The 12,990-nt window shown below is 43.6% G+C and overlaps 2 protein-coding genes across 2 annotated transcripts; both read left to right on the top strand.

Moving 5' to 3' along the window:
* Positions 1-2,576: 2,576 nt before the first annotated feature.
* LOC306783643 (trace amine-associated receptor 13c-like) lies at positions 2,577-3,846 on the top strand (the record flags this gene model as incomplete). Its single annotated transcript, XM_079277357.1, has 2 exons — positions 2,577-2,788; positions 3,030-3,846. The coding sequence occupies 2 exons, from the start codon at positions 2,577-2,579 to the stop codon at positions 3,844-3,846; spliced, it is 1,029 nt and encodes a 342-aa protein (XP_079133483.1).
* A 6,063-nt stretch (positions 3,847-9,909) lies between these two features.
* Positions 9,910-11,168, top strand: LOC306783239 (trace amine-associated receptor 13c-like; the record flags this gene model as incomplete). Its single annotated transcript, XM_079276810.1, has 2 exons — positions 9,910-10,121; positions 10,352-11,168. The coding sequence occupies 2 exons, from the start codon at positions 9,910-9,912 to the stop codon at positions 11,166-11,168; spliced, it is 1,029 nt and encodes a 342-aa protein (XP_079132936.1).
* Between the last annotated feature and the right edge of the window lie 1,822 nt (positions 11,169-12,990).

The raw sequence follows: 12,990 nt of genomic DNA, 5'->3' as shown, positions 1-12,990 counted from the left end.
GACTGCAGCCTGCCTCTAGTCCCCCCACCATGCATCAATCCTAAACCAGCCACCACCCAGCCAACCGAAGACTGTTCCTCTACCAGGGCGGTAGGATGGTTTGTATAACTCAGACGACCTAGGATGCAACACCTCTAGCTGCTGATTCCTCCATATCCGCCACGGCACACCAACCTGTCCCCACAATCCAACCAAGAAAGTATCACAATACCCAATTAACGTTAATGCTCCTCAGACAAGGTTTCACCTCTGGCTTCCACCCAGGTTTGCAGGTTGATAGAATCCTTCTAGATATTTAAAAATTTGCAATCAGCCATCTCAGAGCCCAACACAGTCGATAAACCACCGGCCCAGGTAGTCCACGACACATTATTGATCGGTCAACTCACTCGCCCACCTTTCCCAATTTTCTTAATCAGTCCATTCGGCGTAGCTACTAGGAAATATTCAAGGAAGAGAGACTCATCATAGACCTCTCATTACCCCAGGGCTCCACCGTCCCAAGCATCAAAAGCCTAATTCCCAGCCCGGACCACTCCATGCACTACACAACAATCGATCACGCTACATCACTCATCTGCCTCACAGGTCAAAGAGCCTGGTAGCGTATGGTTGACATCACCAGCGCCTCCGTTGTCCTTCCCACCCGCCCTGACTACCGGTACCTAAAGTGACCAAATACATTGCATCGAGGTCTGTCGTGATTGCTTACATTGCATTAAGATGTAATGTGACCTCATACATTGCACAATGGTCTAACGTGACCTCATACAGTTCATCCGGAGGCTTTTCTCAAACCAACCCCTACACACTCTCCCTACCCACTGCCACTGCACTTGCGTGTTCGCATGGAGGGTGCGTCACATTAATTGCCATCCAAAACCAATTAGTGGGCAGAGAAATTGTGTTACATGACCCCCCACCAGCGATATATATATATATATATATATATATATATATATATATATATATATATATATATATAATGGGACTTTAGACCAAAGACTTGCTTTTCTTCTCCTTGCAGATGATGTGGTCCTGTTGGCTCAGATAGGAGGAACAGCTCAGGACAGAGAACAACAGGGCAGAAGCAAAGAAAGCACCTCACAAGAAGACTGCCGGCAGGCTTTAAGGACATACAGAACCTCCATACTCAGCTTGTTGGGCGTAGTCCTTGGCAAAACTGAGTTACAGGTGAGTCACAGAAGCAGGCAATGAGGGAGCAAACCTGTTCTCACTCCCAATTTGTCAAATACAGACGCTTTGTCAGTGTTCCTCAGCATCTGATACCAATGCACCCTTTAGCTTCTGTATGAGCAGCACCAGGCTTTTAACTACGACCCAGTTCACACCACAAAGCTTCAGCCCTGATTTTCCACTCACGGACAGTTTTCGCAAATTCCCGACAAAAGACAGATGACTGGAAGGAATATCCACTTAAATGTCGGCGCAATTGGGGGCCTGTTGGTGCTGGCTGGAGACCACAGCATGTGGCCAACCGTAGATATGTAGGGGTTTCCTGACCAGTGATTAGAGACAACTATTGAGGTGGGCCAACAGGGAATCAGTGACAACTGGAGGGGCTTGAGTTCAAGTTAAACCTCTTTACTGGAAGAAGTTTGAAAAAATCCAAAGATCTATATTTTAGACAGATTCATGGGTTAATAGAAACCAGAAGCTGTACACTCCTTTCTTCTTGTCCTGGTCACAACTGTCCTAAAAAGGGAACTCTGGCTAGGTTGTGAAGTGAATTGCTGTCTCTCGATGCAGAGCATTATGAGAATTGTAATTGTTTTGAAGAAAGGAAAAAAGAGGAGGGGGAGATGAAATACATTGAAAAGGCCAATGAAGATAGATTAGTGAGTAAGGGAGAAGTTCTCCCAAGAGTAAAAGACCCTCGTTGAACACTTTATATGTATTTGACTTATTGCACACATCTAGCATGCTTAATATCTGGACCTGGCGGGGAGGCAGTTAGCTCAAACCAATGTGAGAGTGAGACACGGGTTCATGAGAAACCTGACGGAGGGTCGCCTGTACCAAAAATAACTTTGTATTTGTTTGATTTGCAACAAAGACCAAAGTTGTTGTTGAACCTCAGGTGTTGGATGTCTACATGAACAAACATAACGCATAACACCGTGACTGATCACATGGTAAAGATGTGTTTAAAACAGGCTGATGTTTGAACATGTGTTCAAGCATGACGACGGCCATGTCATGTCATTCTCGTCAGTCATTTCGTGTGAAAACCACAACGACTTCTGTATCTCATCCAGCTTCATGGCATAAACTGTACACTCCCTTCCTATTGTCCTGGTCACAACTGTCCTAAAAAGGCAACTTTGGCTGCGTTGTGATGTGCCTTGCTGTTCCCCGTTGCAGAGCATGATGGAACTTGTAATTATTTCGAAAAAACAGTAAAAAAGAAGAGGGGGAGGTGAAATACAGGGAAAAGCCCAATGAAGATAGATGAAACAGTGAGGGAGAAGTTTAGTCACTCCCACTCAGAAAGTTGTCACCAGAGTAAAAGAGCAAGGAGGGATGTGGAGGAAGAACAGAGATTATTCAGTTGTATGACGAGCACAGCAGCATCTTGTCTCCTGTTTCTAACAATGAAAAGCCTTGAAGAAGCCGAACTTTGCTTTCCAGAACTCCTCAACTCCTCCTGCAGGAAGACCATGCGTCCTCACTCTGTATCTATACTCACTTACATTTTACTGTCCTCCATCTCTCTGCTCACTGTGACTCTCAACCTGCTCGTCATCATCTCCATCTCACACTTCAAGTATTCATGTTTAATCAATTTATAAAACTGGTAACTGTACAGAAAGCAATGATTAATGATACAAAACAAATATCAGATCTCAGACTGTACAGGAAATATGTTTTTGTGTTTCAGTCAATGCTTTTATCTCTTAATATAACATATATATATATATATATATATATATATATATATATATATATATATATAATGTAAATTGACTACCATTAATGATAAGCATGTTGTTCTCTTATTTCTTCAGGCAGCTCCACACACCCACCAACCTCCTCCTCCTCTCTCTGGCTGTCTCAGATTTCTTCGTGGGCTTCCTCGTGTTCTATCAAATTATGCTCATAGAAGGCTGCTGGTTGCTCGGTGACTTCATGTGTATTCTGTATCAGTATCTAGGATACATCATTCCCTCTGCCTCAATAGGAACCATGGTGCTCATATCAGTTGACCGATATGTGGCTATTTGTGATCCTCTACATTATCCCAACAAAGTCACACAAAACAGAGTTAAGATCTGTGTTTGTCTGTGTTGGATATGTTCTGTTTTCTTTGACAGTCTGCTGCTGAAGGATAACCTGGAACAACCAGGCAGGTATAATTCCTGCTTTGGAGAGTGCCTCGTTGTCATTAACTACATTGCTGGACTTGCAGATTTTTTTTTTACTTTTATTGGTCCTGTCACTGTCATCATAGTTCTGTATATGAGAGTATTTGTGGTGTCTGTGTCTCAGGCTCGTGCCATGCGGTCTCATACTGCAGCTTTCACTATCAAGTTATCAGTCAGTGTAACTGCTAACAAATCTGAATTGAAAGCAGCCAGGACTCTTGGTGTTGTTATTGTCGTCTTTCTAGTGTGCCTCTGCCCATATTTTTGTGTTTCACTCACAGGCCAGGACACCTTGCTCAATACCTCATCTGCTACCTTTGTAATATGTCTGTTCTACTTCAACTCCTGTCTTAACCCTGTGATCTATGCCTTTTTCTACCCCTGGTTTAGAAAATGCATCAGGCTCATTGTTACTCTTAAGATACTGCAGCCTGGCTCATGTGAGACCAACATGCTGTAGAGAAACACTGCATGGTGGCTGTAATAAGACAGAAAAATGTACTTGGTCATGGTGGTGAGCATTTAGTAACAGATGTAAAAGTCTTGGTACAGTGACCTCTGTATGAACACTATTACATGCAGATCATACATGTGTCTTTACATTGTGTACTGTTTCAATGCAACACTGAAATCTACGACTACTCTACTCTAGAAAATGTGTTGCCTGACTCCTGTAAGGCCAACATACAACAAATAAGTTGAAGAATCTTTGCACGAATATAGAAATACTGTTTTCTTGGATCCAACAGGTCTTTAGTTAAACTGCGTGACTTTAATGCATCTCTCTCTTTTCTCTTTAGAAAAAGGAGCCTGCAGCATCATGTCAAGGGCCCTTTCACAGATTTTACAAATGGTCTGCAAAAATGTTTTAATTGGTCGACCTTTTTATTGATTATCTCTTTCAGATAGTTGTGAAACTGTGTTCAGCACATGTACTTACTTTCCCTCAGTTTGGTCAGCCCATACAGTGAGTGAAGGAATAAAATCTGTTCTCTCGTATGCAAGTTTACAAAATCACTCCAATGTACCTTGACTCTGAAAATAACACTAAATATTTATCATTTTTGATCTGCCGCCGTTGGAGGACAACCAAAATGTGAGCCTGCCTCCCTCTCCCCCTTCCTCTGTCACAGAAACACACAGATACATTAACTCTGTCTCTCTTTCCCTGTCACACTCTAATCTGCACATCTTTTCATTACAAGTGGAGTTTTGGTCACCTTTGCTCTCCTTTGTCCTGCAGACCAGAAGGCTATCAACTTTGCCTTAGCTGACCTACCAAATTGTAACAGTCCTCGCTCTACACAAATATCAATCAGATTTCATATTATGTTTGTGTGGTTCTCAATAGAAGCTATTTCTGTATTTTATTTCATTGGTTACACAATAAACCCGAGCTCAAAGCTTTACACAGAAATACAGAGGTCCAAAAACTGAGCTTACAAGCGGGTTTGGGGGCATGTCCCGAGGAAAATAATTATTTCCCTGATCTAAATATGTGCATTTAAGATGTTTGAAAAGCATGGAGAAATCTGAAAATAAATGTTGACAATGTTTTTAAAAAGTGTTGAAGTAAAAGCAAATGCACACGACTGTTTTCTCTCAATCTCTGTTTTCACTGCTGGTCCGTTTCTCTGTCACTTTGCCAACATGTATACAAAGAATTTACGAAAATGACATACACCTTCTCTAGTTCATCTTTGTGCTTGAGTTTGCCTGAATTATAGAAATATGATAACAATGATATATTTTAATTGTATAGCGCTTTAAAAGGTACTCAAAGGTACTCAAAGGTACTCAAAGGTACTCAAACTACATGGTAAAGACAGAAACAATAAAAGCAATAACAATATAAAAAGTCAGAGAGATTACATTATAACAGTAATAAACTGAACAAAAACAAACATAACTAGCATCACAGGTTAGAAGCAGATTTAAATAGATGAGTTTTAAGTGCAGTTTTGAAAGTGACGAGGGATGGATCATTTCTGAGGTGCTGGTGAAAAGAGTTCCAGAGGGAGGTGTATCAACGGAGGAGGCCCTGTCCCCCAAGGTCCGATACGTTGACAGAGTAGGGGGGGTAAGGAGATTGGCGTCAGTGGATCTGATGTTGTGGGTGGGAGTGCGTTGGTGCAGGAGGTCCGAAAGGTATGAAGGTGCTAGGTTGTGAAGGGCTGAGTCCTCTTTCTCCCTGTACCATGACATCATCTGTTCTGCCTTCCCAGACTACAGGCCCAAGTTGGACGACTACTTTTTGCTTATTCTTGACCTGGCCTTGTTGTTCTTTTTATACACATCATGTTATATTTGCATTCGAAGCTGCTGGTCACTTGCAGAAGTTCAATCAGGGAACATACTGGGGAACACCAGACCCTAAGTTAAATAGTTGGGTTTTCTCTTCCCCGAATTGTGAGCTTCGGGGCGCGCCACCCCAGCTGGCCACCACATGCAACCTCACAGCCCCCTTGCCTTTTACCTCAGCTCCTAGTAAACAAAGCCCACCATTGACTGCAGCCTGCCTCTAGTCCCCCCACCATGCATCAATCCTAAACCAGCCACCACCCAGCCAACCGAAGGCTGTTCCTCTACCAGGGCGGTAGGATGGTTTGTATAACTCAGACGACCTAGGATGCAACACCTCTAGCTGCTGATTCCTCCATATCCGCCACGGCACACCAACCTGTCCCCACAATCCAACCAAGCACAACCTGTGAAAGTATCACAATACCCAATTAACGTTAATGCTCCTCAGACAAGGTTTCACCTTTGGCTTCCACCCAGGTTTGCAAGTTGATAGAATCCTCCTAGACATTTAAAAATTTGCAATCAGCCATCTCAGAGCCCAATACAGTCGATAAACCACCGGCCAAGTTAATCCACGACGCATTATTGATCGGTCAACTCACTCGCCCACCTTTCCCAATTTTCTTAATCAGTCCATTCGGTGTAGCTACTAGGAAATATTCAAGGAAGAGAGACTCATCATAGACCTCTCATTACCCCAGGGCTCCACCGTCCCAAGCATCAAAAGCCTAATTCCCAGCCCGGACCACTCCATGCACTACACAACAATCGATCACGCTACATCACTCATCTGCCTCACAGGTCAAAGAGCCTGGTAGCGTATGGTTGACATCACCAGCGCCTCCGTTGTCCTTCCCACCCGCCCTGACTACCGGTACCTAAAGTGACCAAATACATTGCATCGAGGTCTGTCGTTATTGCTTACATTGCATTAAGATGTAATGTGACCTCATACATTGCACAATGGTCTAACGTGACCTCATACAGTTCATCCGGAGGCTTTTCTCAAACCAACCCCTACACACTCTCCCTACCCACTGCCACTGCACTTGCGTGTTCGCATGGAGGGTGCGTCACATTAATTGCCATCCAAAACCAATTAGTGGGGAGAGAAATTGTGTTACATGACCCCCCACCAGCGATATATATATATATATATATATATCTAAATATATATAATGGGACTTTAGACCAAAGACTTGCTTTTCTTCTCCTTGCAGATGATGTGGTCCTGTTGGCTCAGATAGGAGGAACAGCTCAGGACAGAGAACAACAGGCCAGAAGCAAAGAAAGCACCTCACAAGAAGACTGCCGGCAGGCTTTAAGGACATACAGAACCTCCATACTCAGCTTGTTGGGCGTAGTCCTTGGCAAAACTGAGTTACAGGTGAGTCACAGAAGCAGGCAATGAGGGAGCAAACCTGTTCTCACTCCGAATTTGTCAAATACAGACGCTTTGTCAGTGTTCCTCAGCATCTGATACCAATGCACCCTTTAATAATAATAATAATAACTTTAATTTATATAGCGCCTTTCAGGGGACCCAAGGCCACTTTACAAGAGTAACAGTTTAGACAAAAACAGTTTAGACAAACAGTCAGAAAAACAGAACAAGTAAACTAGGGGCCGAAAGCCTTGGCGAACAGATGGGACTTGAGGGCCCTTTTGAAGGCGTCCAGAGTGGAGATGTTGCGGATCACCGCAGGAAGAGAGTTCCAGAGGATGGGGGCTGCCACACTGAAAGCTCTGTCCCCGAAGGTTCGCAGTTTGGTGCGGGTGGTGGCAAGCAGGCCATAGTCTGAAGACCGCAGGTTCCGGGGAGGGGCATGTGGGCGGAGGAGGTCCGATAGGTACTGGGGGGCATGGGCATGGAGGGACTTGTAGGTGAGGAGGAGGATCTTGTATGAGATGCGGGACTTGACCGGGAGCCAGTGGAGGTTGATGAGGGTGGGGGTGATGTGCTGCCAGGGCTTTGTGTGCGTGAGAACCCTGGCGGCAGAGTTTTGTACATACTGGAGCCTGTCCAGGGTTTTGTTGGGTACCCCGAACAGGACACCATTGCAGTAGTCCAAGCGGGAGGTGACAAATGCATGGACCAGGGTTTCAGCAACAGACTCCGAGAGTGACGGTCGGAGTCTGGCAATGTTCCGGAGATGGAAAAAGGCAGTTTTGGTGACGGACTTGATGTGGGACTCGAAGGAAAGGGTGGAGTCCAGGATAACACCCAGGTTGCGGACTTCAGGAGATGGGGAGATGGAGCAGCCGTCAACCTCGAGGATGAAGTCACCAACCTTCTGGAGCAGCGCCTTGGGTGCCACAACCATGAGCTCTGTCTTCTTGGTGTTGAGTTTGAGGAGATTTGATGACATCCAGGTTTTTATTTCATGCAGGCAGTTGACAAGGGACTGAGGGGGGAACTGGGAGGATGGAGTAGTACTGAGATAGATTTGAGTGTCATCAGCATAGCAGTGGAAGTTCAGTCCGTGATGGCGGATGATCTTGCCGAGGGGGAGCATGTAGATGGTGAAGAGGAGGGGGCCAAGCACAGAGCCTTGGGGCACGCCATGATTGACTGGGGCTAGGGGGGAAATAGAGCCATTGATGGAAACAAACTGTTCCCTGTTATGGAGGTAGGATGAAAACCAGGAGAGGGCGGTGCCAGTGACCCCTAGAAGGTCAGATAGGCGGTTGAGGAGGATGGTATGGGAAACAGTGTCAAATGCTGCAGAGAGGTCCAGGAGGATGAGGATGCTGAGGCGGCCAGAGTCAGCAGCAATGAGGAGATCGTTGATGATCTTAATGAGGGCGGTCTCCGTGCTGTGTTGGAGTCTGAAGCCGGATTGGAGGGGCTCATAGAGCTCATGGTTGGACATGTGGAGATGGAGTTGGCCGGCGACTACTCTTTCCAGAGTCTTACTGAGGAAGGGGAGGTTGGAGGGGAGGTTTAGCTTCTGTATGAGAAGCACCAGGCTTTTAACTACGACCCAGTTCACACCACAAAGCTTCAGCCCTGATTTTCCACTCACGGACAGTTTTCGCAAATTCCCGACAAAAGACCGATGACTAGAAGGAATATCCATTTAAATGTCGGAGCAATTGGGGGCCTGTTGGTGCTGGCTGGAGACCACAGCATGTGGCCAACCGTAGATATGTAGGGGTTTCCTGACTAGTGATCAGAGACAACTATTGAGGTGGGCCAACAGGGAATCAGTGACAACTGGAGGGGCTTGAGTTCAAGTTAAACCTCTTTACTGGAAGAAGTTTCAAAAAATCCAAAGATCTATATTTTAGACAGATTCATGGGTTAATAGAAACCAGAAGCTGTACACTCCTTTCTTCTTGTCCTGGTCACAACTGTCCTAAAAAGGGAACTCTGGCTAGGTTGTGAAGTGAATTGCTGTCTCTCGATGCAGAGCATTATGAGAATTGTAATTGTTTTGAAGAAAGGAAAAAAGAGGAGGGGGAGATGAAATACATTGAAAAGGCCAATGACGATAGATTAGTGAGTAAGGGAGAAGTTCTCCCAAGAGTAAAAGACCCTCGTTGAACACTTTATATGTATTTGACTTATTGCACATATCTAGCATGCTTAATATCTGGACCTGGCGGGGAGGCAGTTAGCTCAAACCAATGTGAGAGTGAGACGCGGGTTCATGAGAAACCTGACGGAGGGTCGCCTGTACCAAAAATAACTTTGTATTTGTTTGATTTGCAACAAAGACCAAAGTTGTTGTTGAACCTCAGGTGTTGGATGTCTACATGAACAAACATAACGCATAACACCGTGACTGATCACATGGTAAAGATGTGTTTAAAACAGGCTGATGTTTGAACATGTGTTCAAGCATGACGACGGCCATGTCATGTCATTCTCGTCAGTCATTTCGTGTGAAAACCACAACGACTTCTGTATCTCATCCAGCTTCATGGCATAAACTGTACACTCCCTTCTTCTTGTCCTGGTCACAACTGTCCTAAAAAGGCAACTTTGGCTGCGTTGTGATGTGCCTTGCTGTTCCCCGTTGCAAAGCATGATGGAACTTGTAATTATTTAGAAAAAACAGTAAAAAAGAGGAGGGGGAGGTGAAATACAGGGAAAAGCCCAATGAAGATAGATGAAACAGTGAGGGAGAAGTTTAGTCACTCCCACTCAGAAAGTTGTCACCAGAGTAAAAGAGCAAGGAGGGATGTGGAGGAAGAACAGAGATTATTCAGTTGTATGACGAGCAAAGCAGCATCTTGTCTCCTGTTTCTAACAATGAAAAGCCTTGAAGAAGTCGAACTTTGCTTTCCAGAACTCCTCAACTCCTCCTGCAGGAAGGCCGTGCGTCCTCACTCTGTATCTATACTGACTTACATTTTACTGTCCTCCATCTCTCTGCTCACTGTGACTCTCAACCTGCTCGTCATCATCTCCATCTCCCACTTCAAGTATTCATATGTTTTATCAATTTATAAAACTGGTAACTGTACAGAAAGCAATGATTAATGGAACAAAACTAAATATCAGATCTCAGACTGTAAAGGAAATATGTTTTTGTGTTTCAGTCAATGTTTTTATCTCTTAATATAATATATATATATATATATATATATATATATATATACATTATAAATTTACGACCATTAATGATAAGCATGTTGTTCTCTGATTTCTTCAGGCAGCTCCACACACCCACCAACCTCCTCCTCCTCTCTCTGGCTGTCTCAGATTTCTTTGTGGGCTTCCTCGTGTTCTATCAAATTGTGCTCATAGACGGCTGCTGGTCCTTCGGTGACTTCATGTGTATTCTGTATCAGTATCTAGGATACATCATTACTTCTGCCTCAATAGGAACCATGGTGCTCATATCAGTTGACCGATATGTGGCTATTTGTGATCCTCTACATTATCCCAACAAAGTCACACAAAACAGAGTTAAGATCTGTGTTTGTCTGTGTTGGATATGTTCTGTTTTCTTTGACAGTCTGCTGCTGAAGGATAACCTGGAACAACCAGGCAGGTATAATTCCTGCTTTGGAGAGTGCCTCGTTGTCATTAACTACATTGCTGGACTTGCAGATTTTTTTTTTACTTTTATTGGTCCTGTCACTGTCATCATAGTTCTGTATATGAGAGTATTTGTGGTGTCTGTGTCTCAGGCTCGTGCCATGCGGTCTCATACTGCAGCTTTCACTATCAAGTTATCAGTCAGTGTAACTGCTAACAAATCTGAATTGAAAGCAGCCAGGACTCTTGGTGTTGTTATTGTCGTCTTTCTAGTGTGCCTCTGCCCATATTATTGTGTTTCACTCACAGGCCAGGACACCTTGCTCAATACCTCATCTGCTACCTTTGTAATATGTCTGTTCTACTTCAACTCCTGTCTTAACCCTGTGATCTATGCCTTTTTCTACCCCTGGTTTAGAAAATGCATCAGGCTCATTGTTACTCTTAAGATACTGCAGCCTGGCTCATGTGAGACCAACATGCTGTAGAGAAACACTGCATGGTGGCTGTAATAAGACAGAAAAATGTACTTGGTCATGGTGGTGAGAATTTAGTAACAGATGTAAAAGTCTTGGTACAGTGACCTCTGTATGAACACTATTACATGCAGATCATACATGTGTCTTTACATTGTGTACTGTTTCAATGCAACACTGAAATCTACGACTACTCTACTCTAGAAAATGTGTTGCCTGACTCCTGTAAGGCCAACATACAACAAATAAGTTGAAGAATCTTTGCACGAATATAGAAATACTGTTTTCTTGGATCCAACAGGTCTTTAGTTAAACTGCGTGACTTTAATGCATCTCTCTCTTTTCTCTTTAGAAAAAGGAGCCTGCAGCATCATGTCAAGGGCCCTTTCACAGATTTTACAAATGGTCTGCAAAAATGTTTTAATTGGTCGACCTTTTTATTGATTATCTCTTTCAGATAGTTGTGAAACTGTGTTCAGCACATGTACTTACTTTCCCTCAGTTTGGTCAGCCCATACAGTGAGTGAAGGAATAAAATCTGTTCTCTCGTATGCAAGTTTACAAAATCACTCCAATGTACCTTGACTCTGAAAATAACACTAAATATTTATCATTTTTGATCTGCCGCCGTTGGACAACCAAAATGTGAGCCTGCCTCCCTCTCCCCCTTCCTCTGTCACAGAAACACACAGATACATTAACTCTGTCTCTCTTTCCCTGTCACACTCTAATCTGCACATCTTTTCATTACAAGTGGAGTTTTGGTCACCTTTGCTCTCCTTTGTCCTGCAGACCAGAAGGCTATCAACTTTGCCTTAGCTGACCTACCAAATTGTAACAGTCCTCGCTCTACACAAATCTCAATCAGATTTCATATTATGTTTGTGTGGTTCTCAATAGAAGCTATTTCTGTATTTTATTTCATTGGTTACACAATAAACCCGAGCTCAAAGCTTTACACAGAAATACAGAGGTCCAAAAACTGAGCTTACAAGCGGGTTTGGGGGCATGCCCCGAGGAAAAAAATGATTTCCCTGATCTAAATATGTGTATTTAAGATGTTTGAAAAGCATGGAGAAATCTGAAAATAAATGTTGACAATGTTTTTAAACAGTGTTGAAGTAAAAGCAAATGCACACGACTGTTTTCTCTCAATCTCTGTTTTCACTGCTGGTCCGTTCTCTGTCACTTTGCCAACATGTATACAAAGAATTTACGAAAATGACATACACCTTCTCTAGTTCATCTTTGTGCTTGAGTTTGCCTGAATTATAGAAATATGATAATAATAATATATTTTAATTGTATAGCGCTTTAAAAGGTACTCAAAGGCACTCTACATGGTAAAGACAGAAACAATAAAAGCAATAACAATATAAAAAGTCAGAGAGATTACATTATAACAGTAATAAACTGAACAAAAACATACATAACTAGCATCACAGGTTAGAAGCAGATTTAAATAGATGAGTTTTAAGTGCAGTTTTGAAAGTGATGAGGGATGGATCATTTCTGAGGTGCTGGTGAAAAGAGTTCCAGAGGGAGGTGTATCAACGGAGGAGGCCCTGTCCCCCAAGGTCCGATACGTTGACAGAGTAGGGGGGGTAAGGAGATTGGCGTCAGTGGATCTGATGTTGCGGGTGGGAGTGCGTTGGTGCAGGAGGTCCGAAAGGTATGAAGGTGCTAGGTTGTGAAGGGCTGAGTCCTCTTTCTCCCTGTACCATGACATCATCTGCTCTGCCTTCCCAGACTACAGGCCCAAGTTGGACGACTACTTTTTGCTTATTCTTGACCTGGCCTTGTTGTTCTTTTTATACACATCATGTTATATTTG

This window comes from Melanostigma gelatinosum (assembly GCF_949748355.1).
Source record: "Melanostigma gelatinosum genome assembly, chromosome: 10".
Taxonomy (NCBI): Eukaryota; Metazoa; Chordata; class Actinopteri; order Perciformes; family Zoarcidae; genus Melanostigma; species Melanostigma gelatinosum.
Note: the sequence above shows the minus strand (reverse complement) of the source record. Positions and strands in the feature narration are given on the sequence as shown.